Source organism: Amblyomma mixtum, chromosome 3 (genome assembly GCF_055824585.1).
Source record: "Amblyomma mixtum isolate Tamu chromosome 3, ASM5582458v1, whole genome shotgun sequence".
In the NCBI taxonomy this organism is placed as follows: domain Eukaryota; kingdom Metazoa; phylum Arthropoda; class Arachnida; order Ixodida; family Ixodidae; genus Amblyomma; species Amblyomma mixtum.
Window position 1 is genome coordinate 258,563,870 of NC_143014.1, and position 25,600 is coordinate 258,589,469.

The window sequence follows — 25,600 nt, forward strand, 5'->3', positions numbered from 1 at the left end:
CACGACTTGCAGCTTTTAATATCAGTTGATAACTGTCGTGGATAAACATCGTTAATCGTGGATAAACAGCACGATTAACTAGCGAAATTCCAAAACTGGCACCGCAGAAACTGATAATTCCAGCGGCAGAACGGTCAAACAAATGCTCGCAGCAAGAACGTCAGACCCAGCGAGAATATTTTGCAGTTTTGATTGTAGCTACGTAGCGCTGCTTCAAGCCGTAGCAACATGTTACTTTCAGCAGATAGAGGTGACAAGTTAAGCTACAGCTAAGCGAACAGACCCTTCGAATTACTCACCTCTGCAAAAACGGCACTTCGTCCGTCGGCACCCTCAGCACGGCTCTTGGACTCACCCGCTTGTCAAGTAATTGCACCCTCTCATAGGTTTGTATGCTTTAATTCCTTGGCCTGTCAGCAAACTTAAGCCGTGCACAAGGTTGGCCTCGATACCGGTGAATTCAACAGGCGGCAGCAGTCCTGTACGTAGCACACCATGCCGGCGCCTCCGCATTCCTACGGGGCGTCGACCTTTTCACAAAGTAGAACCTTCTGAGCGTGCCCGCTCTTTTCTGCTTCGCACAGTTCACGGAATATTTACTCAGTCACGCGGCGGTACAGGTCGGACAGAAATTATCTGCGGCGAGACGCGAAATACACTCACATTTCACCCATCACCAGCTATTTAAACGCTGCGGCTGGCTGCGGCGGACGCGCGCGCGACCACCAACATGGCGAATGCCGCGCCGGCAGCTAGCGCCCCTTGCGGATGACGTCATGTGAATACCTCCTATACTTACGACGCACGCGTGGAATTTTTGTCCGACATGAAATATTTAGGCGTTCATTTATCCTTCAATCTTGCATGGAATCTTCACATCGATACGATGATGAGCAAGGCATCTAAAGCGCTTGGTTTTATTAGGCGTAACTTGCATTTGGCCAACTCATCTGCCAAACTTACGGCATACACTTAATAGACCGTTCAAAACTTGAATATGCGTCGCTTATATGGAATCCACATCAGGCTTATCTAAAAAATCAAATTGAATCTCTTCAAAATAAGGCTGCCCGGTTCATCTCAAGGAACTACTCACGCACAGCAAGCATATCTGAAATGAAAAGATACCACTTCATTCTTTACTTACCACTTCTCGGGAAACGCGGGTTATATGCCCTCTTGTTCTTCTTTCACAAGCTTTATTACAGTGATTCTGCCTTTTCTGCGGTAAACATAACCCCAGCCATTCGAGTATTTCCGCGTCTTTATCACCACCACAAAGTAGAGCCCATTTTTTTTCCGTACAAACCTTTTTTTTTCAGTAACCGCTTCTTCTCGCCATTCGTTCCTGGAATCGGCTCCCAGAAAGCGTGGCGTCTATAACTGACCATGGCACATTCCTTGATAATTTGAAGTGTTTCCTGAGGCTGTGAATGGTCTTGTAGCTGCATATTTTATGTGAAATGACGTGTTTACTTGATGTACGAACTATGTGAATGTTGGCCTGTTATTGTGCACGTTCTACGTGTTCAACTTTTATTGCAACCCCCCTATGTAATGCCCGCTCGGGTCTTTAGGGTAACTGAATAAAAAAATTAAGGTGAATTAACCTGAAGGCCACGAGAACGACTCGTAAATCCTGACAATTATATCGAAAAATATGCATATTAATTTTTCAGTTATTAATGCGAAAGCATTATTACTATGCTATGTCGGCGGGGGTCTTGTCCGCAAAATGTGTCGGCAGCAGTTTAGGGCAACTCAGTTGTAGAGTCAAACGAATGGTTGTAATTGAAAGAGGATGATGTGAGGATGCTGCGCAAGAAAAAAATCAAAATTGGATGAATAGTTAGAGCCAAAAATGCTCAAAGTGGGCGGGGCCAGACCAGAAATGGCGCAAAATTTGAAAATGCCGGAAGTGTGGGACAACGTGTCCGGAAGTGTGGGCGGAGCCAACGCGTGGCGCCAAATTTGAGTCCGAAATGAATACTGAGATGAAACGAGGGAAAATGCGCAGTTAATCGAAATCCAATCAATAATTAATTATAGAAAGTGTGAATTGTGAATAAAGGTGATTTAATCATGAATTAAGGTCAATTAATGTGATTTAAACGGGTATTAATGGGTCATTAAGGTAATTTAAGGGTGAGTATATTGCAAATTATTTAAGGTGAATTAAAATGAATTAATTGAGAATGAAGTGGATAATTAAAGAACCAATTAGAACAACTTGAAATGAGGAGTCATTGTTTTCGCACTACTCTAATGCAGGTTGCCGCAGTGATCTGGAATTTTTCACTCATTATGGCTAAGCTTTGTATTTAAACTAATTGTTCTCATTGCCTCTCTCGTACTTCCCCAAAAAATTCTAAAGTGTGCTTGGCGAAAGCCTTGTGGTCAACCCACTGCCACTTCCCTGAACTGCTTGGCGCCTGGCGGGCTTCCCGCATGTGCGGTTTTTATTGTTTGGCAACTGCGGTCGCTTTTTTATTGTAGTGTTTTAGAGTGCAGCTCTTTGGCGCCCGTTTCGCGGCATCGCCGTTGCCCGTTCGGCGTTGGGATGCGAGTCATTAAGTTTACACACTCAGAAATGAGCTTTCTTGACCAAGGGGCCAATAGTAAGTATTGCTGAAACACTACAGACTGCATCAGTACACCTCTTTTGATCAGAAAGAAATATCCTGTGGACGTCCGCCAGTAAGAATGTTTGGTCTGGGGGGTAGTGTTTGGACATCCCGCATGCGACGGCTGGGTTCTGACATCCTCTGAACGCCCCTCGCTGAAAAAAAATTTTTCCATGGACGTCCTGTGGCCGTTCAAAAACGGAACGTCAGTTTCCGGAAGTTTGACGGATGTCCAAATATACGATTTTGACGTCCGTGGGACTCTCACTGGACTGCCATTTTCTTTGCGCTGGACGTCCATCGCAAATTTACGGACCTCTATAGCTGTCCATCGGACGTTCAAACATCTGTAGTCAGGCATCTGTTGGATGTTCGAACGCTTTTCGTGGTCCATTGGGGAAAGACCACACACTGCCAAGTGCGGGTCAATGGGGTCATAATGCCAGCAGTCTCAAATGCATCGGTTGACTCATTCCTTTCGTTTGGAGGAGCAACGCTACAACATGCTGTATTCCTCAAGAGGTGCTGGTGAATCTTGAGCTGATGCAGTCTCATTGCAGATACGAATGCATCAGCGATATTGGCATGGACAGCATATGTCTCTAGGCAGTTGCAATGCATTGAAACAGCTAGTGTACTGACCATGACTTCTACATTAAGGGCACAGGGCTTACCCTGTTCCCTTCTATGCATTTTTTTTCCAAGCATACCCATTTTTTTTAACCAACTAGCTCATTCGGGATTTTTTATTCCCCATTCCCTCTTTTTAATGAACTAGAATGTTGATTTCGCAGTGAATATCACTATTTTTTTTATATAATTTTTTTTTTGTTTTCACAGAATTGGATTGGATTAAAAAATATTCACTGGCAGAAAGTGGTTTAAGGTGAGGTCTTGGTTGGCTCACTCCATGATCCGGAGTTGGGCCTCTGGGTCGAAGCTGAGCAGCACGGCCTCCCACTGTTCGGAAGTTAGGAGCTGAATTAGGTTCGGGGGAGGTGGATCCTCCGGACAATTCCACAGGATGTGGTCCAGTGTGGCTCTGTTGCCACACTTGCTACATTGGGGGGAGTATTGCCGGGGGTACATGAGCGAAAGTACAGCTGGGTTGGGGTGAGAATGGGTTTCAAGCGACGCCAGGTGGTCTCCTGGGTCTTTGTGAGCGAATTATGTGGTGGAGGGAAGGAGAGTCTTTCCGAGGCGGAAGTGGTAAAACTCTCCTAGATGAAGACCTACTGCACAGGAGACTACAATTCTAGTTCAGTAGCTTTGCATCTATACTGCACAGGCGGCTACAATTTTAGTCTATTTCAGTAGCTTTGCATCTAAATTGGTTGACTTTTCGAGCTCAAATTTCGCACAAGTGGCGTTTGGTAGGCAGAATTGTATTATGCTACATTTGTTTGGGGCACACGCCTGTATTGGTCAAAAGAAATCGGATATTTGCATCGTACGAGGCGAGGATGAAACGGAACAAGCCGCTTTTTCAGCGATTGCACTGGTGGTGCCATTTCTTCTGTACGACGTGGAAATTCGGCAAATAAGGGGGGGGGGGGGGGTGGCATTTTGAGAGAGGTTCGAGGGCGCTTATTTTACGAGATTAAATTTTGTGGAGTTTTGGCCACAAAACTTACTTTGTGATCACTGATAAAGCAGTTGAAACAGTGTGTTCAAACCTACCACAAAGCCCCCCCCCCCCCCCCCAACAACTGTTGCCAAATCTGCGCGGCCAACAAATGTGACGGTGCCACACGCCACTGGTGCACATGGCGAGGTAACGGCTTTTGTTTCATCGCAGTCGCAGATGATGCGAATATCCGATTTTTGATCAATTCAGGCAAGTACGCTAAACAAATGCAACCACAAACAGTTTTGCCGACTAAATGCCATTTCTGTGCGAAATTTGAGCTCGAACCAGCCTAGCTGAGAGAAGCATTCTCCGGGGTGTGCTTAACTGAGGAAAAGGTCCAGCTTTCTGCCTTTTCTAATAACGGATCACAAGTAACAAAAAATGACATTTTGAGATATTCAAGGTCACAGATGAAAAGCATATTTACTCAAATTCTTTGGAAAAACATGCACTGAAACTTCCATTTAGTAGCCAGTAGCTGTGTCGTTAGTGCCAGTGTCAGACACTGGTTTGCTTGCCAGTTCTGTAGCCTCCTTTGCGGTCTGTTCTCCCCTCTCTCAGTGAACAACTTTCAAAGACCGTCCACTTCACAAAGCCATATCACGATACAGCATCCCCATGATATCACAAATGGATTGGGTTGTCATTGGCAATACCACAGGATGTGAACACCAGCCATGCTGTAATCACTGAATGCAAGCACAGCGTCTAAGATGGTAATTCGAAGATGTACACTTGAAAGAAGGCATTCTTTGGTGCGCACTCCCAGATTATGTTGTTAAATGGCTTGTAAGCAGTTGGTGGAAGGGAGGCAGCAGTGAAAAGGGCGGGCGCACGGAGTAGATGAGATTTGGGCACACGTGTGCGCTTCTGCACTATTTTCAAAGTCAATCCACCTCAGTCCCACTCAATCCTAGTTTCTTGAAACCTAGAAATTGCATTTTTAAGCCATACACAACAGGAAAATCACAGATGACACAAACATGCCTCAGAGCCAACTTGCACAACTGCAGCTGATAAAGTAGCATGCGCTTTCGGTCGTTCACGCTTGTGCCGCAGCAGTGATGGAACAGCACTAGCAGCCACAACAAGATTCACGCCACCCGTAACTGAGCTCAGCATTGGCGTGGGCTTACGCCGAAAGCCGCTGGCGGCCAAGCGCCATTCTGCTTTGGTTCCGTCGCCATTCCGCACGTGCTAATTGTAGGCTGTCAAAATACAGGCACGGGATGAACTACTACTGCGAGGTGTCATTCGCAAAATTGTATTGCATGGTTTTCTTTGGTAGCTTGGACAGGACTTGCTCACAAAAAGCAGCTGGGAAAAAGCAATACTTGAAGAACTTAACAAGGTTCCACTGTACCATGCTTGGGAGTGGTATTTGCCTATGTTACCAATTAAATAAGTCTCAGCATGACACCATTTATGGTGATGCTGAGTTGAATAAGCAAAATTTTACAGCAGCAGCAACATAGTGGCATCTGTCACTATATGAAGGTAAACAGCAGAGACCCCTTGCCATGAGTGTTATACACTTATAGCAACAGATGGTACTACCATGCATTCCTCAAACTGCAAGTTCTACTATTTTAGTTGGTCACTAGCAAAAGCATAGGCACAGCTAGGCTAAAGGCATAAGATAGGCTTAGGCCAAACATGGTGGTGTTCCACTACTGAGCATGAGGTCATGTTTGCTGCAATTTGCTGGAGGTGAAACGGAAAAATGTTTGCGCACAGATTCTGGTTTGGTTTATGGGGGTTTAACGTCCCAAAGTGACTGAGGCTATGAGGGACGCCATAGTGAAGGGCTGCGGAAATTTCAACCACCTGGGGTTCTTTAATGCGCACTGACATCGCACAGTACACGGGCCTCTACAATTTCGACTCCATCGAAATTCGGCCGCCGCGGCCGGGATCGAACCAGTGCCTCTCTGGTCAGCAGCCGAGCTCCATAACCACTGAGCCACCGCGGCGGGGGACACTGAGATTCTAAAGCACACTAAATAGGTCCAGGAGGTAACCTAGAGCCTTCAAATATGGCATGCCTAACAGCCTTGGTATTGCAATTTCACACAAAAAAGCTTTACAATCCATGAAAAGTGAACATAAACTTAATGCAAAGCAGAACAAAAGTCTTTTATAACCAGAAAAACAAGGAGGCAGGGAGCACACATAGCAGCCACAAAGGCCTATAAACATACAGAATGTGTGTTGACGAAACAAGGTCGGATCAGCAGCACAGTCCACCGGGAACCCTTGTCCACACACATACAGGCACAATGCACTTCAAACGAGGCAAAACAATGTGAGAACATGAGTGAACAAAGGAAACAATGCACTCGCTCCCCCAAAGTACAAACATTTGCCAGGTGGCTCAGCAAAGACTTAGGGTAGCACAAATGAAACAATCCACTGATGCCTACTAACTGAAGGCCATGAGCTCTAAGCTGCATGTGACTGCATGCCCTTCACCTGCAATACTATGCATTGTAGCAGCAAGCACATCTTTCAAGTTGCCATTAGCCAAAGACTGCTCTAAGCCTTTCTCAATTGCTGAGAGGGCTGGGGCTGTGGGCTGCAGCATTCATCAAGGGCTTGTTGTCCTGCAGAGCAACAAAACTGTGGAAACTACACATACCAAACTCCTTTTGGCAGCCTAAGGGGGCCTGATTTGAAACACTGCGTAACAGTTCAGTGCAGTGAGAAAGATGCCTAGAGAGAGAGAAAAAAAGGAGCCCACAAGGACGGGCCGATGAACTCCTAGGAGGGCGGTCTGTACGAGCGGGTACCAAGGTTGACTACCACGGTGTGTGTCATCCACACAACCTGAGGCTCCCGATGGTCGGCCTGCAGTTGCACCACCATGTTGGTGAAATCGTGCTTGAGCCGGAAGGCCACCTATGGAAAAAATATGGCAAGGCAAAGAGTTAAGGAAAGAGAGAAGAGGCTGATCACAGCTCATACAGGACCTCCAAAACTTTCTCACACAACAATCTGCCCAAGAGAAACACACACGACATGTGGAATGCACCGAAAAGGCAGAAAAAAAAAAGTCAAATGATACACTGTCCTGTTATTTCATTTATTTGTTAACTGATATAGCTACTTCCAGGCATGGGCAGCATTGAAGATGCATGTATCTTCGATACTATCTTTCAATACTTTTTGCGTATCAGTATTAAGTATTGCTTGCCAAAAATGAAAGTATCGGGGTATCAGTATAGAAAATACATTTTTTGTGTATAGTCTATTTTAACGATACTCTATACTCAAAAAAAGAAGTCTGCCGCAAATTTCGAGGCAGCTGCAAGTCAAGACTTTTGGCTGTAAAAACACGCATATAATACACCTTTCAGCCCAAATATGGAGTTCCGGTCTCGTTCCACACCAGCGAGAGGAAGTGCTATCTAGCGGTGGTGTCAGTTGGCTGTTTCGATGGATTTAATTCGAACGCCATTTCACCATGCTGACCTCGCAACCCCTACTTATATTGGAAGCAGGACGATTGCACCTCGCACAATGCCGGGACCGGGAAAGCAGTACTTGGCTGCTTTTAAAAGGAAAGTAGAAATCATAGCTCCCGAAAGCATCGGCACTGTGTCCAGTGCAACTGCATGGGCTGTATGTGGTAGGGAGAGCCTGAGTTACTGTCGCCGGACAGCTGAATTGGGACTCTACGTCACGCTCTGCAGCTGGATCACGTATGCTTGGGCCAGCATTCCCGAGGAGCTCGACGGTCATGGTTTCATCAAGAAATGCTGGATATCCAATGCGCTCAACAGTACCGAAGATAAGGGACACTCGGAAGACTGCACACCTCAGGACATTGATCACTAAAGCCCAAACCCCAAGGACACTTCCTGGGCGCACATGCGTATGCTGAAGCTGGTCTGAGCATGGACGTGGTGCGAGACACCAGCAGGCGCGAGCGTGGCACCCAGATCTGTACATGCAACTTTAGTACATGCCAGATACCAGCACCTGCGCTGCAGTCCCGCACACGTGCCAGAAGCGGTACAACAATTGGAGGACTGCGAGCTTCCCGTGAGTATGAGTTGCTCTTTTCCGTAGGACGTGAAATTATCTGACCAAGCGTGTCAGCACGCGATAGGGGGAGCGAGCCAGTACCAGGCACATGGAGATGCATGCCCTTTTTTGATGCAAGGCACGGGGCGGCAATGGACCTGCAAGAGTGCAGCACGTACGCTTCACGAGTGTCTATCGAGTCAAGCGTGAAATGCAGTGCAAATAGTGAAACCTCGTAGTAGCAAACGGGTAAAAAATCGTAAAATAGTTCGATATAGCTCAAATTTTTAATATAAAATTTCACCAAAAATGGCAATTGGGAGAGACCTTTTCTAAAGTTTTATCCCTGTTTCGAAGCCGTTCGCAGTGATTGCGGAGGCTGCAAAAAGCCGAGTGGAAAACGCTAGTCAAGTTGGCTTCGCTGCACAGCACCACAGCACGCTTGACGGCAGCAGATCAAATGTCAGCTAGGATGGCTCCCTCACATTACAGAGGTGTCACATAAAAAAATAGACGCCAGGATGAAAGCTATCACAGTTTTCACCACCTCTGATCCGTGATAGTTGACGTGAACAGAGAATGGCTGCTGGAAAGCTACAACCGATCGTGTCGCTGGTTCCAGGGCCCTATCGACGAGTGCGAGAGGTGCAAACGGGCGCGAACTGCTTGGCTACCAGCTTTTCTCACCCCTATATCTTCTGTAGAGCGTTGGCAAAGCGAGATAAAGCTTGAACCATGGCGCGAACGCTTGCCGCTCTACCACCAGTCACTCGTGCAGTGAGGCAAAGCATGTCGCCTGCCATCCGATTGGGCACAACTTGGCGCTCGGCAGTTGAATATATCTGTTTTATGGCAAATCGCGTTCGATGTACAGAGTAAAAAATGCATGCGTTTGTTAAAAATATTTAGTAACAGTTTGATATAACCAATAATTCGCAATATACGTGTTTGTTGTGGCGACGAGGCTTGACTGTAAATTCTTCCAGTGAGCTTTCCTCACTCGCATTATACGTAAATAAAAACTTTTTTCTTATTTTGCTATCCCCAAATTTTACCTCATATTGTATGCAGGTCCATTTTATACATGGGTTTTTATGGTAACTTCGACCACCTGCGGTTCTTGACATCACACAGCACATAGGTATTGTTATTCGCCACCATCGAAAAGCAGCCGCTGCAGTCAGGATTTGGGCAGAACTATAAGACAACCTTGTTGGTCACAATTACAAATTAACCCTTCGGATTTAGGGCACAATTTCAGAAATTAAAAAGTCCACCCATATTTGAATATGGTAGAGACGAGGAGGCTAAAAATTGGCAAGTAAAAATTTACTCAAGACCAAAGTCCAATAAACTGCAGAAAAAATTCCATCACTGTGACCTTTCACACTGAGCTTTGAAACAAAAAGGTAATCTTCAAACAAGCGAAGCACTAAGCAACTCACAATTACAGCCTCCTCCTCGGATGGAATGACTCGAATGTAGAAGCCTAAACTGTTGGCTTTGCGGAATGTCACCACACTGAAACAAGAAAAAAACAAAAAGAAAATGTAAACATAAAGCAGACTACTTATGGCGCATTCCATTGGCAGAGCAGAAGAAGAGGAAATGAGAAGTGAGGAGCAGAGCAGTAGCACACTGCGAGAGCAACTGAGTGCTCTGCCATCAAAACATTCCGTACTCTCCGAGAGCAGGCGCCAGGGCGAAGGTGCATCATGTGACCAGATCGTTTACCTTCCCAGCATCCTGTGCGGCAAACGCACTTGCAAATGTGTGGCTGGTACAGCAGCCAGAGTAGATGCGTTTGACGTTTCCTGCCACAACCAGACAAAAGCATGCACATTTGTGCAAAAATATCTTCTCTTTAGACATTAAGCATTGTAACCTTTGCATTATTAAAGGAAACCTTTCTCTCCAATCCCCTTTTTCTTAACTTCACTGACTGGCTGCTGCCGTCTTGTCCAATATGTGCCAAAGTATAAACGCGACGCTAGTGCAACGCTACACGCGTTCCACACACGTTCACAACACCGTTGGAACGCTGTCACTGCAATCGTCAGCAACTCAGCGTCTCAAGTACTTCCGCAATTCAACGAGGCTTCTCCGCTGCCATTTCGCGCTCACTCAACAGCAGAGGCTGAACATCCGATGCTGAGTCACTGATGTCTTTGCTAGCCAAAATGATGAAAACACGACGAAAATAAAGAGGATAAGACGCGTTTGCATCCAGTGACTTCCTTCGCATGGGAGCAGCTCGAACTGTTCTCGACTGCTCTCGGTGTGGCCAAACTGGTCCTGTTCTGCCATTGGACCACACTGCTCCTGTTCCTGCTTGCCCATTGGAATGTAGCTACTACTGAGAGAGCACTTTTGGGATGCTTTTGAGTACTCCTGTTGAGTTCGCCATTAGTTGCTGCATTAAGTCCGGGACACATCTGCCTCCACTAGATGCTGCCTTGACCCACGGCCACACTGGAGAGGAGCAATGAGCGCACGCACCACTGCCTCCAGTCCAGCTGTACCTGGACGAAGCGCTGACAGTGTGTTACTCTGAAACTGATATACACGCCTGCGTTGCAGTGAAGGACATCACCTCCTCTGCAGGCGCATGTTTCGGTGGTCCGCAAGCCGTACCAGATTGGTTTTTGTGCCGAGAGTACTGGGACTGGGGCACTTCGCACATTGCAGCAGCCGCACTGCCATTCGGCAACTCCCTGCAGCGCTGCCTCGCAGCTCTGGGAGGCCATCACTTCATCGGTCCGTGCCAAAATTGGGACATCCTCGCATAGCACTTCTTCAAATTAGCCAGGCTGGTGCATGCGCCGCTTCAAATTATCAGGTTAAATTTACAATAGAAATTATGGGACCGCAGGAATTCCTTGGCTTATTCAAGATTTCGAATTATCGAGCTTTTACTGTACTTTGTACTCAGTGAATCTGCACTAACTGGCCCTAGGATGACACCATATACGAAAGTAAGTACTAGATCATGCAAAATAGTATTCCCAGTGAAATGCACAGTCATGAACAAGTTGACCTGAAACGAGATAGCAACAACCAAGCACTACCAGTGGCTCTGTGCAACCACAAGAACAAGAACCAAACAGGTAAACGTTGGCACTAGAGTGCAGCCTGTGTACCTCCTTTGAGTGCTATGACAATGCAGTAACAATGCTTCTGTAAAGGTATGTGACTGAAGCAAAATTTAATAATCAATATATGTAAGAAAGCGCTCAAGGACAGATCACAGAAGCGATATTAGGTGCAACAAAGACATGTTCCTTGGCAAGCATAGTGCAAATATGCTAAAACAAGTACAATCTTTTACACTTGTTCTCAGTGCCAGCTGCAAAGCACCACCAGGACTTTTTTGGTCTGCACTCCAATTAAGGTCAGCCTGTCCCTAACTGCTGGTTGGTTTATTGGTTTATTGGGTTTTAACGTCCCAAAGCAACTAGGGCTATGAGAGACGCCATAGTGAAGGGCTCCGAAAATTTCGACCACCTGGGGTTCTTTACCGTGCACTGACATCGCGCAGCACACGGGCCTCTAGAATTTCACTTCATCGAAATTTGGCCGCCGCGGCCGGGATCGATCCCGAATCTTTCGGGTCAGCAGCCGAGCGCCATAACCACTGAGCCACCACGGCGGGGCTGTTCCTAACTGTATACTGAATGTATGAGTAAGTGAAATGCTGTGCTTTCTTTTCTCAAACTCTTGCTTTATACCTAAAGTAATCAATTATGCCACCAGTGAGTTTGGGTCCACACTAACTAAAGTGACTGGGCTAATGAATGTGCTACTGAGAAGAAAATATGAGTGGGCACATTACACAGCAAAATAACTATTTCCTTACATTTATTTATTGCGAAGCAATTTATGGGAAATATTCAGTTTTTAAATATAATTCAAGTCTGATCCGAGCCAAAACTTCACTGTTCGTCATGGATACAAGTCCAGCGGCTTGAACGAACCTCAAAGCAATCACTTGGCAGGGCTCAACAAAATGCGGTTGATCCCTTATCAGCCCGGGATGAGTAGTAGCACTTCTGCTCAGTCAACTGCGACTGCATCCTTCCGTAAACGGGGCCACAAAAGCCAACTCAGTTTTCATGAGAAAGAAAGCAAAAAGCATCCGATACCCCGTGCTCATCAAAGGTATAACGACCTTGCTATACTTAAAAACGCTGAGGCCAAGGCTGAATTTCCCTGACCAAGCAAAAGTGCACTCAAAATTTCTTCTAGTCCCCACATTTCTTTCTCTCTGTTTTTTAGCCCCTGAATTTCCTGACATTTTCCCATCTTTCAGGTTTTAGCAGTTGGTAGGCACCATGACAGTTCAGAACGCCCTCGACTGGCGCAGTTGAGACAGACGACAACACCTGCCTTGGGTCATCCACAAAGGTGCCCTCACTGGACTCATCAAACTCGGCCGTGTCATCCCTTGCTGGCAGTGTAAACTCGCACACAGGCAGCAGCACCTGCAGACAAAAGTTGCAGCAGTAAAACTTCAACTCAGGGGTATATGCAAGTGCGCACACGCACAATACAGCATACAAATAAAATGAACAAAAAAGTAAAAAGAGGTGGAACCACGGTGATGTCCATAATCTGTTCAATGCCTCTAGATATTTTATAAAAAAAAGTGATCAACCAACACATGATAGACGCTACCAGGTTTGTATGTCTCAGTGAGAAGCTGCTAAATAGAAAAAAAAAGCAACATTTTGATTTGCAAGTTTAACGGTTAAAGGGCACAATAGGACATTCTACTTACAGCCAACCTTGGCAAAGTGTAATTTGCAGCTTAACACATTCGTTTCCCCGCAGAGAAAGGTAGTACTGACTTCTGCACTTTTTATTCGGCAGTTCGAATTAGCAAACACAGCCTGCTGACTCTGGAAACAACCATCACAGCAAGCCACACACTGCGCCATCCTTCCGCAAACACTGCCTTTTGAGAAACCTTAAGTTGCTGCATCCCATTAAAGTCATCAGCCACAACAAGGGGTCTGTGCACAATAATTAAACACTAGAGAGCATTTTCAGGTTTCTGCCCTGGCTTGCATTTTTCACCAATGGGTTTCATGTAAAGGTACAAAGAGGAGCACTCCAGGCAGCATCACACCTCGACCAATTTGCCTCAATCTCCGATCTAATGTCACCAAGCAAAAAAGTAAGCAAAAACTTCAGGGGACACTTAAGTTCTGCCTTAAGGATATACTAACATGGGTCCCTTCAGCAGCCCAAGGTTGTCTTTGCGTATCACTTTGCAGACATGGACACTGTCCTTTCTTTCACCATCACAAAACGCTTAACCTACCATTACGAGTATAACACGGAAGCCTTAGAGATCTCTTCTGCGCAAGCACTCCTTCTCTGCCACCTAGGTTCTGCCTACATGCCAATATATTCAGAACTGGTCATTTTATACTTTGCATTCATAGATCACAGGAAATCCTCATACCACTCCTGGAACAATGGGGCAGTGGTGGTGTTTATTGGTTTATTGGGGTTTAACATCCCAAAGCGATTCAGGCTATGAGGGACGCCGTAGTGAAGGGCTCCGGAAATTTCGACCACCTGGGGTTCTTTAATTAACCTGCACTGACATCGCATGGTGCACGGGCCTCAAGAATTTCACCTTCATCAAAATTCAGCTGCTGCGGCCGGGATCGAACCCACGTTTCGGGTCGGCAGCCGAGCGCCATAACCACTGAGCCAACGCAGCAGCTGGTTAAGCGATGCACCACTGTCCTGTCGAGTGGCTGTTTCAAACAAAGCCACTACTGGAGCTTGTGAGACCGAGGTTGCTCTTCCTGAGCAATCTACTGCAACCAATCATTACTTTAACTGCCATCTGCCATGGTGGACAGTTTGCCACACACCACGGTGGGCGGGTTGTCCAATCCGAATTTTCCGCAAACAGCGCCAACAATGACGACACCCACGATGCCGGATTTTCAGCTTATTGCATTAACAACTGGACAATTACACTGCCTTGCAGACAGAAGCACATGGTTTGATTAACTAGGGGGTCTCATCAACTTATTACTGTACCTGCAACTGCTATACTTCCTCCCACTAAGCAGCCAAAAATTCAGGACATCACTGTATGCAACCGTGTGGCTGGAAATATCCCATCAGTTTAGTTTACTAATACTACTACTAAACATAGTAAACTTGAATTTTTTTCCCTCTAGCGAATATTTTAACATGGTGCCTCAAACGTGCCTGTAATACAGTATTCTTTTTCACAGTTGTTTTCCAGATTTCAAGTTGCACCGCATATTTACGCTGTCCCTTTCGGGAAGAAAAATGACTTCTTTTAACTCGTCTCTGTAAAACTGTCATCTGCAACTCTACTGTATTTCCCTTTGCAAAAAATGTTGACTACAGTCTGACACCAATATGCACTGAAGCAAGTTAAAATTTTTTTCACTGTGGTAGCAGTGACAGTGGCACTTGGCGAAAACACTGGCGTTATCCGTGTGAAGCCTCAGTGAGTGAAGCCTCCACCCTACAGCCACTTCACCACCGCATACCCTTAGCTAAGGGGATTCCTATCCATCCACCAACACCTTCAATCCACCTTCCCCCCAACCTCCACAAGGCCTCCGCCCACTAGAAGCCTACGCAGCAGGGGAACAAAAAAAAATAGTGAAATCTAATTCAAAGGTGCACCAACCACCGGCCACCTCCCCACCCTAGATAAGGGGGCTGCCTACCCACCCATCACAACCCTCCACCCTTCTCCACCCATCTTCACCAGCCAAAAAAATCCTGTCACGTGTATAAAGTAAAAAACAATGGAGTAAACAATGAGAAGCTTTCTCACGTCAGGTTTCATGACTGCCCTGTCAATATTTTTTTTTTTTTTTGGCTACACCAGAAAGCGTGATCTTTGCCTCTGACAACTGCAGGCGACAACAACATGTCACAAGTGATACTGATGGATAAGTTTTTGTGCAGCAAGGGCTGTCAGGCCACAGAGTGCATGTATGTAAGTAAGTGCAACAGAGTACTGCAATATGATTAAACATGCAAGGGCCGTCTTTGCTGCATACACATAGCTGTGTCCATCCTCCCTCCAACAACCCCCCCCCCCCTCATGTTCAAGGGGAGGTGCAAGTCTTGAAATAAAAACTATTATTATTCAAGATATCGCAATAAAATTAGGTGTGCATATGTGTTTCTTCCTCCTGTTTTAAAAAAAAAATAATTAGTTCCAGTATATCTCAATTAGTTCCCATAATATAAGAAAATAATTGAAGCCCAATTAGCAAAATTTTTACGGGTCATTAAGGCACTTTCTTTTAATATTTTTTGGTTTCGATTGAGATCGAGCCGTAGCCAAAGACCTGCCATCTTTAGCTATGGTAATTACACTGTTTTTTAGGTCCATCTTCATACAAAAATGTTCAGTTATGTCCGAGCACCATAACTATGAAATATAGTTAGGTAACATTATGGTTCACAAAATTTGTAATGTTTGACTCAGCCCCCCCCCCCCCCAAAAAAAACAGCATGGCTCCACAGTTTAGTTCTTTCCGAATTAAACGGTATAACATTAATTGAAATTTCACCACAAAAACTTAATAAAAACTACCATAATGCCAGACACGTTGGCAAAAAACACAAAGCTGAGAAAATTGCATTTGAAGTGCGCGATTGGAGGTCGTCGCAGAACCCCGAAAAAAAAAAAAAAAACAGCGGAATGTGGAAATTCGAAAAATATTTCACAGCAGTAAGCAATATTAGGATCAGGGGGAAGGGGCCCAGTTTTCAAAGAAAGCCAAGATGACAGCCATCAGGGACGCGATGGGTGCAAAGGTCTGCCGCATTTCGCTCCAAAATCGCCGTTTCCGTTGTTTGTAGGCACGAAATGTATTTTTTTAGTAATTGGAGGTTGAATTACGCCATGAAACCTTTTAGGCAGGTACATTATAGAGTGTATAGATTCCAAATATGCCATATTTGCAAAATCGAAATTTTCGAATTTTTTTTATCATTTCAAGACCCGCGTCTCTCCAGTATCAAGGCAGGCAGAAGAAATTTCAGTCTCTTTTGGAATTCCCGGTTAACACCCATGACACACAAGTATTTCAAAGGCTCTTGAATAGATAGCCTCCTGACACAAAATTGAGCCATACACTGCTACAAAGTAAGCTCTCTAATGGTCAACAAGTCAACTAGTGTCGGTTTGAGAGAGCAGTACAAACTCTACTGATATTTCGACGGCCTTGAGCAGTGACAGCATGCACTCGTGACCATGCTTCGATTACAGGCACACATTGCAGAGCAGTACCAAGAAGCAACCAGAGGAGTGTAGTTGTTAACAAATTAGCTAACTTGGAAAACTAATCTGTTTTAGTCTAACTCCAACAGTGTCAGCAGTTCAGCCAAAATAATCTCTTGTGACAACAGTCGCACAGAATAGCTGACACCAGTGACAAACGCCAAAGGGAGGCAAGAGGTGGCAGCCGCCCCCCTCAAAATTTGCCGACCGCTTCTTTCAGGCCCTGACGAGATGAACATTTCAGATGGTGCAACCGACAATGGGCCCCCTCACTGGTATGTGAGGCTCTCACCACTGCATTTTGTTTTATTTTTAATGAGGGCAGTCCTGCAGAGGCATTGTGACGTCCCCTTCCTCTTCTGCTTCTCCATAGCCCCCCCCCCCCTCATCACCATGAATGTCATGGTGCCGTCCATGCCTGCTCATTACCGCACTAATGAAACTACAGTGTGTTTGAACAGTGATCGCTAATTTCGAGAATAATCAAAATCACTTCAGAAAAATAAACACTTCGCTTTTCAATGCTTTCAATAAAAGTTGTAGCCCAGACGTTTTCGTATGCACAAAATCATCAGTGCTGGTGGCAGCGCCACAGGTGCTTGGTGTGAGATTGCTGAACCTCTCGACATCAATCAACCGTGTCCTTGCCTGCCAAATGAGTGTGCTCCTGTGACATGGACATAGCTGATCCTTATTTGAATGCACAAGCCATGAGAAAGGTAGGTGTAGCATGCAAAGCAAACTACCAGGAATGAGAAAGTGGAGTGCACCATATTTACCGCGTAGTTTTCATACTTTTTTCTTTAAAAGACTTCAAAAAGGGGTGTGTGCACACTACGCGAAGATAAGGGAGCGTAAATGTGCGAGCAGAAGTTTCTTTTCTTAAAGAAAAACAAACGTGCGTAGCAAATTGTGTTGGGTTTAATGGCACATAGGCAGCTAAAGCCGTCATGCACCAAGCACACAAATTAAGGGTGCAGAAATTACACGAGTAAACACGGTATTCCAAAATAACCTGCAAACTACAAGAGATACCAAACTGAGGTGAGAGCCTCAGTTATCTAGGCAACAAAGCAGACGCTCACGTGAAAGCTCAGCATGAGGCACATCTCTTATGGCACCTCCACACATCAAGCCCAAGAAGTGGCTGCAATCACCACCACAGAGCCTTGGCTGCTAGCACACGCCATGACATCTATGACAACAACAAGTAACAAAGAGCAGTGATGCTGTCACATACCTTGGCAGTGATCCCTTCTATTGCCTGCTCCAGAGGCAGCAGTGTCACATGAGTCACGTGCGGCGTTGGATTGTACATCGAGAGCTGCACGTAGCACTCCTGCAAGTACAAGAGAAACAAAAGTGTTAGTTCCTCACACCTGCCCTTCTTGCAAGGTGTAATTCACCAACAGCAGACTTCAGAAGAACACGGCCTGAAATATACCCAGCAGGACTGATTCCCCACCATTACCAAGGTTACCTCATCTTCACTTTCTGCAGCTGTTGCCTTTTCAATACTGACATAAGGTGGCCAAAATTTTGATCCAAGAATACTTCTAAAAATAGCTATTTCCACACTCTGATCTTGATGAATTCATTCACAAGGTTTGAACACTCCACTTCATCAAGAGATGACACTAAACGCCTGTTCAGGTCCAATTACAAGCTTTGGCGTTTGGTTTAATGGCACATAGGCAGCTAAGACCATCATGCGCCAAGCACAAGGTATAGGAAAAGTTTTCTGCGGGATTTAATAAAAAATGTGGAAAGTGATCGGTGGTGTAGAGAGCCTAAAAAGTTTGACTACCTAGTAATCACGGAGGAAAGACATTTAGGAATGGCTAATGGTAAAAGCTTTAAAAGGTCAGGTAGCCTCAGCGGCCATCCTTGGCTGGGCAAGGATGTTGAGGATCCCAACTAGTCAAATAAAAAACTCAGCCTTTTTCTCACGAATCAGAAAGTGGCTGAGGGGCATGATGCGAAGCACTGGGTCATGATTTACATCTTTTTCAGAAAACCTGCTTCTGTTAAACACCTAAACACAGAAGACATGTCCACAGTAGCAGTATCATCTAAGAGCAGCGCTGGGTGAAAAGGGATGCATAGATCATAAAAAAGAGAAATGCACTTTTTCCTTAGCTTTTCGAGTTTCAAGCATTGAAATAAAATGTGATTTACTGCAAGCTCATCACAACATGTACAAACTGGTTTGTCTAGTTTCATCAGCAGAAATTTGTGTTTAATGTGTGTGTTCCTTATATGGAGATGGCAAATAATGACTTCCCTGAAACGTAACGTTCCTGGTGCACACGACTTCCATTCACCTAAATCTCGTTTTACCAAGTGTAGCTTGTTATTTATTTTGTTGTTCCAAGCTGATTGCCATTTTTTCCTTGCTTTACAAAGCACTAAGATCATGCAATCTTTATAGGGCATATTTACATTTATAATTTGCTTGCCACCAGCTTGAGCTGCGCACAAATCAGCTCTTCCGTCGCCTTTTATGCCGACATGACTTAGCACCCAACAGAGTTTTATGTCTAGTCATTGAGCGATGGCTGTTGCCAAGCAGCGGAGTGTTTGCATTTCTAGAGTTAAGGGCTGTAAGCACACTTAGCGAGCCAGTGTAAATAATACTGCTTGCGAGGTTCTTGTTTACTATTTTTCCAACGGCCACACAGATGGCGTAACATTCGACAGTGAGGATGGATTCACACTGTGGAAGCCTTACTATTTTATTCCAATTTCCTTGTACAGCCGCGGCCATAAGTAAACGGAGCACGCTATTGCATTCAAAGTGCAATCACGCTTTCTAGTTAGTTTTAGTTTATGGGGTTTAACGTCCCAAAGCGACTAAGGCTATGAGAGACGCCGTAGTGGAGGGCTCCGGAAATTTCGACCACCTGGGGTTCTTTAACGTGCACTGACATCGCACAGTACACGGGCCTCTAGAAAAGAAATTCTAGCCGCCGCGGCCGGGATTGAACCCGTGTCTTTTGGTTCAGCAGCCGAGCACCATGACCACTGAGCCACGGCGGCGGCGTAATCACGCTTTCTCCATTGGTAATGAAGAAGCGTTGTTTGTTGACAAGAAAGCCCACCAACCTCCTCTACCAGCATGCGCGTACCACTGCTGTAAATTTCAATTAGGTGACAAGTGAAAAACATTTGAAGACAGTTGCGTGCTCCGTTTACTTTTGTCCGCACCTGTACCACTGCGCTTCCAACGTAAACATCAGTTTTTGAGCCATCTGTATAAAAAGCTGTGAAAGTACTGTACTTTTCCTCAAGTGTAAGAAATTCTTGCATTATATGTTTTTGTGGAATTTGTTTTTTACGGAACTGTTTAAGAGTGAAATCAGAGATTGCAGAGAAATTGTACCATGGTGGCAGTGGATCTCGTCTTCTAGCAATGCTTGGCAGTCTGTCTAGTACACCGAAGCTTTGGCACATCTCTTCAAATCGCAAGAGGAGTGGCCAGGCAGCTTGCGGTGGGTTGTTAAAGAATGTTTGAGATGGGCATTTTGTAGCAATTGGGTAACATAGATGCTTATGCAGTGAACGGATTTTTGGAATGTATGAGCATGTGGGCATGGCTCTTCTGTCTGTAAGTGATGGTTCGTTAGTTTTTACAAGCACGCTGTTTACGGGCGATGTCCTGTACGCACCAGTGGAAAGACGCAAACCTAAATTAAGTACTGGATCCAGTTGTTTAAGGTACGATGGTCTCGCTGACCCATAAACTACAAACCTGTAATCTGAGGTAAAGCGTACTACAGAGCAATATATTTGTAAGAGAGATGTCCTATTGGAGCCCCAGTGTTTCCGTGAGAGTATTTTTAGTATATTCAGGAATCGATAAGTTTTCTTTTTGAGGCTGTTTAAGTGTTGCAGGAATGGGAGTTTTTTTGTCAAAAGTTATTACTAAAAATTTGTGCAAGTCTTTTACTGGTAAAGCGACCTCATTCAGGATAAGGCTGGGATCAGTGTGCAGTCCTCTTCTAAGCGAGAAGAGAACAGCTCCTGACTATCGCGTGGAAAATTTCAAACCACTTTTATCTGCCCATGTCATTAGTTTGTTTACTGTCAGTTGTGTACTGCCAGTTGTCTTACTGCCAGTTGTCTTTCGCATGTTACTTGTTTGAGGATGTGGAGGCTATTTGGAGATCATCAACGTAGACTGAATACATGATGGACTTGGGGATTATTTTAGGTATGGAATTCATTTTTACAATAAAGTCGTGCTTAAAATGTACCCTTGAGGTACTCCATTCTCCTGAATGAAGTTCCTTGAGAGGGTTGAGCCTAGTCGTACATGAAAAGAACGATTGGAAAGGAAGTCATTCAGGTAGTTCAACATCCTACCGCGAATGCCTAGGTCCCCTAGGTCACAGAGGATCCCAAACCTCCAGGTTGTATCATACACTATCTCCATATTGAAGAAGACTGCAAGACAGTGCTGTTTGTGTATAAAAGCTTCTCCGATCGTGTTTTCGAGGTGAACTAGATGGTCAGTTGTTGAGCATGCCTTTTTTAAAACCACACTGATGGGTGTCAAGAAGTTCACGAGATTCAGTCACAAAAGTTATTGAGGACACTTTCAAAAGATTTGGCGAGACAGCTTGTAAGAGCTATTGGCCTATAGCTACCAGGGGAAGTTGGTGGTTTTCCTGGTTTCAGGAATGGCACTATGACAGCTCTTTTCCATTCCTCAGGTATTTTTCGTTCTATGAATATTCTGTTAAAGAAATTCAAGGGTGCCTCTATGGCAGGCTGGGAAAGATGGGCAAGCATTTCAAAGTGTATCTGGTCGGGTCCTGAAGCATTTTTTTTGCTGTACTGTACTGATTACTGTACTGAGTACAGTACTGTACTGATTTATTGGAGGGCAATTAAATTTTTGTTCTGTTGGTTTGCAACTCCACTTGGAAGTCTGTTTTTTGGCAATGTTTTGTATTTCAGAAATGACTGCGTACAGCGAGATGAAGTGGAAACTGCAGCAATGTGGTCCCCAAAATATCTGCCTGTTCCTTTATGCTTGTTTGCGTGCCAGGTGCTGCAAAAAGAGGAATTGTGAATGCTGAGAAGCAGCTCCCACATTTTTTTTTCAATGTTATTTGACTATTTATAGACGAAACATAACTCTTCCATGAGGCATTCTCGGCACTGCGATGAACATACCGAGCTTTTGCTCTTGCCTTTTTAAAATATACGAGGTCCTTGTGTGTGGGGTAACTGCGAAATTTACCCCACGCTTTATTTTGTTCTTTTTTTGCTTCCCTGCAGTCTTGTCACTTTGTGGTTTTGTCGCACCACTCCTGAAGACTGAGGAATAGCTAACTGTGCGGCAGTTATGATACAATTCATGGACTTTTCGTTTATCTGATCTATGCTGAGATTTTCTAACTATATTGTCTAAAGTGGCTTTTGCTCTGAAAAGTTGCCAGTCTGCTAAATGCAGCTTCCCAACGTCGCAGCTTTGTTGGAATGACTTCTGGTAGAAATGTTAAACTGATTAGTACCAGAAGGTGATAGCTTCCATACGGGTTGTCGATGACATTCCATTTAAAATTGCTACAAACAGATGGTGAACTAAAAGACAAATCTAAACAGCCCATTTTCCCCCAAGGTTGCGGAGCGGTATGTGGCCTTTTTCTGTATTCAAAAGACATACATTATTTGTGAGGATAAAATCTTCTATTATCTGGTCCCTGGAGTCAGAGCGTTTGCTTCCCTAAAAAGGGGGAGTGAGCATTAAAATTCCCAACTACTAGACATGGCTCCGGAAGTTCATCAATCAATTCTTGCAGATCATGGACTGTTAGTGTTAAATGCTGAGGAAGGTTTACAGAACCGATTGTTATTGTTTTGTAGCTGAAAATGCTGACCACAACTGCTTCAAGTTTTACTTTCAGATTGATTTCTAGAGCAGAGACGCCACTTTTAAACAATCGTGACGCCTCCTGAGAGTCTATGTGCCTGCTCGCGATCGCGTCTGGAAGTTTGGTGATGTTTAACATTGTGATGATGATTCACATTTTGTGGACTGGACTAAGATTGGTTCCTGAAGACATAAAGCTACAGGTAACATTGACACTAAAACTATCTGTTATGTCACTGTAATTCCTCAGCAGACCTCTACAGTTCCACTGAACTAAAAAAGTCATGTTGATGTTTTTGGGTGGGAACGAAAAGCGGGTTTATGTCCTGGGCCCGTTATGACGGCCCTTTTTTTTTTGCTCAAGAGAGCTGTTCTGCCGCTGTAAAGCAGGCAGGCTGGGAGTTACGTCCATCACCTTGCCAGAGGTGTTGGAAGACCGCGGGGAAGCCGCGGGTGTGTGAGTTTCAGGCCTCCCCCGACGGGGGGTAAGTCCTGCGGGATGCCGACCCATGGACCGACACTCCCTGCTTTGGAGATGGCAGAGCATCCTTCGCTGTCCCTGCCATGGGCTCAGTGAAAATGGCCTTGGCAGATGCCTGAGTGCTGTGTGGTTCACTGCCCCTGTGCACATTACCGAAGCTGGATTTTGCTGTGAAGGGGAATGTGTTGAATGCAAAACGCCTTTTCGCGTCCTTAAATGAAATGTTTTCTTTGGTTTCTATGGTGATTATCTCTTTTTCTTCCTTCCAGGATGCACACGCCCTGGAGTACGCAGCATGGTCTCCTTCATAGTTTGGGCAGCGCGGGGCAGCGTCACATTCATCAGAATGATGATCCTTTGAAGCGCATTTCGCACAAGTTTTGCAGCCGCGGCAACTGTGTGAGCCGTGGCCAAACCTTTGGCAATTGCAGCATCTGCGAGGGTTGGGTATGTATGGTCTTACATTTACTTTTAAATATCCCACTTCAATTGTGTTGGGCAATGTGTTGAACATAAGGATCAAGTGTTTTGCATCTATTTTCTTACTGTCCTTCTGGATGAACATTTATGATGTCTTGGTCATTCAGCCCTTCGAGCATTTCTTTTCGGTAATGTGGACAAAATCAATTTCAGATATTACGCCTCGGAGAAGTATTCCGAAATCGTTGGGAGGTCACGGAGACAGGAATGTTTCCTACAGCACAATTTTCGCGAGTTTTGAGCACTGGACATTGTCATGCAGTTCGAGCAACAAGTCACAGCTAGCCATTTTTGATACCTTGTAGCCAATGCCCAAGGCTTCTGTCAAGCACTTTGATACGAAGGGGGATAGGATTCTTGCTTTCTTGTCTTCTACCTCACTATGGATGATGTGGTATTTGGGAAAGCTTACTTTTTTTTCTTCTTTGAAAAAAGTAATCTGCACTGTTCCGCCCTCTTTTGAGATAGCAATCATGTTTGGAAAAGGGGGGGGGGGGGGGGGGGGGCATAAAAAATTTAGTTTTTTGGTCATGGTGCCAGCCACCCACCATGGAGCCCAACGAAGGGACAAGACACGAACTTGCTTGCAAGTGCTGCCCACACCAGCTGTACACCCCAACTAAAACCAAATATGACACAACTCAGGGTGGTTGGCCACACAAAGTTAACCCTAGCCGCCTATGAAAAGTGAATAAAGCCAAGAAGGGAGGAGCATACAGGAAAGTTGTAAGAAAGGAGATAGGAAAGTGAAAGATAGAGAGGAGAACAGGAAAAGGCGACTGCCGATTTCCCCTGGTCAGGTCAGGCCGGAGGTGCCGTCTACAGGAAGCTGGGGCTAAAGTGGCGTGTTGCCTCCGCCGAGGGGCCTTAAAGGTCCAAACGCTCGGCATCGGCTCAACCACCAGGATCCCCTTTTCCCCGGACACGGCGATGCCACGCACGGCTAAGCGCGGATGCTCGGGTCCGTGGTGACGCATTGCTCACCATCATCCCCCTGCGGGGATGTCCCTGCGAATGCTCGGGATACCCCGTGGTGTCGCCACTCACCAACGTCTGCATGTAGCAGACGCCTCCCAGCGAGGCCATTTATAAGCATGCAAGGAGAAAATGCAAGTGGCACTTGCTTGCTTTCGCTTCTGAATGTTAGACTGATAGACCTCACTCCAAAGAGGCTTTTCCCGTGTTTTTTTTTTTTTCATGAATTTCGACATTTTATTTAAAAGGGAATTTTTACAGCCACTGCATGCAGCAACTTTTCAGCTTCCTTAATACTCATGTAGCAGACAGAAAGATGACCTGTGCTGTTTACTGTTGAAAAGAGCCAAAACACTGCCATCTCTTGGGTAAAGCTTTGCATTCAAAAAATGTAGTCTTGCCTCAAAACACTAAACGATTGGTAAAGTCTTCAAGAATAAATTCCCATACATTGAAACCTGCAGGCACACAATCCACATTGAAATGCAAGAGAAAGTACAAGAATTTTTGAATATAACTCCAATAAAGATATAAATATAAAATGCTTTCGAATATCGAATAAAATATTAAATAACTGTTCAATACAAAAAAAAAGTCAGAAAAAGATCAATGGGTAGACATCCTTATTTTATTATTATTATTATCTTTTTTTTTTTTTTCAGAACAGTGCTTGGGCTTTGAAACCGAAATTAAACAAAACTGCTTGATTAGACAGCATAACAGTATGCAACCTGTAATGTGGTCATGCAGAATGAGTGATAAGAAATCCATGAATTTACACGACTAGCAACTAAAATACCATGATTTGTAGTAAAACCTCACTAATACAGACTTCAAGGGACCAGACGAATAGTCAAATCCACCCTCCTCCAAGAAAAAGCAAAATCTCCTGTAAATGCAAACACATGGTGAAGCCCTGTGAGGAGGCTCCAACACGCAAACAGCGAACAAGCGTGCAGTTTTGGCATGGCGGAAGAACAATGTGGATGTAAGTGAGGGGAATGCACACTGGCGTCTGAACAACAAGACTGCTTCTAATAGAAAAAGAAATGAGCGATTGGTGAATGTGCAGCATTGTCACCAGCCGGCAATGGCTACTCAAAAAGCGAAACTACACTGTCAGGCTATTTTTTTTTTTTGGCCCAGTAGTGGGAGCCTTCTCAACGTCGTCATGCCTTTCAGTCTGCGTACGTATGATGTGCAT

General features: G+C 45.0%; 2 protein-coding genes across 5 annotated transcripts in view; one reads left to right on the forward strand and one right to left on the reverse strand.

Annotated features, from left to right (window-relative positions):
• The first annotated feature begins 311 nt into the window (after positions 1–311).
• Positions 312–25,600, forward strand: part of LOC149354529 (bolA-like protein 1) — a 61,655-nt gene continuing 36,366 nt past the window's right edge. Inside the window, exons 1-4 of the mRNA XM_089583358.1 lie at positions 312–386; positions 7,947–8,298; positions 12,590–12,684; positions 23,211–23,388. Of these exons, the coding sequence (XP_089439484.1) occupies positions 23,212–23,388 (177 nt within the window). The 5' untranslated portion in view covers positions 312–386; positions 7,947–8,298; positions 12,590–12,684; position 23,211. The remainder of the gene's footprint in view (positions 387–7,946; positions 8,299–12,589; positions 12,685–23,210; positions 23,389–25,600) is intronic.
• Positions 6,370–25,600, reverse strand: part of DCTN4-p62 (dynactin subunit 4) — a 45,437-nt gene continuing 26,206 nt past the window's right edge. For 3 of the 4 annotated variants that reach the window (XM_089583355.1, XM_089583354.1, XM_089583357.1), the window contains exons 11-14: positions 17,820–17,918; positions 12,667–12,761; positions 9,726–9,801; positions 6,370–7,152 (exon numbers count right to left, since the gene is read on the reverse strand). In XM_089583355.1, coding sequence (XP_089439481.1) covers positions 7,015–7,152; positions 9,726–9,801; positions 12,667–12,761; positions 17,820–17,918 — 408 coding nt within the window. In that variant the 3' untranslated portion in view covers positions 6,370–7,014. Of the gene's footprint in view, positions 7,153–9,725; positions 9,802–12,536; positions 12,762–17,819; positions 17,919–25,600 lie in introns of those variants that run through there. The other variant, XM_089583356.1, reaches the window with a different exon arrangement.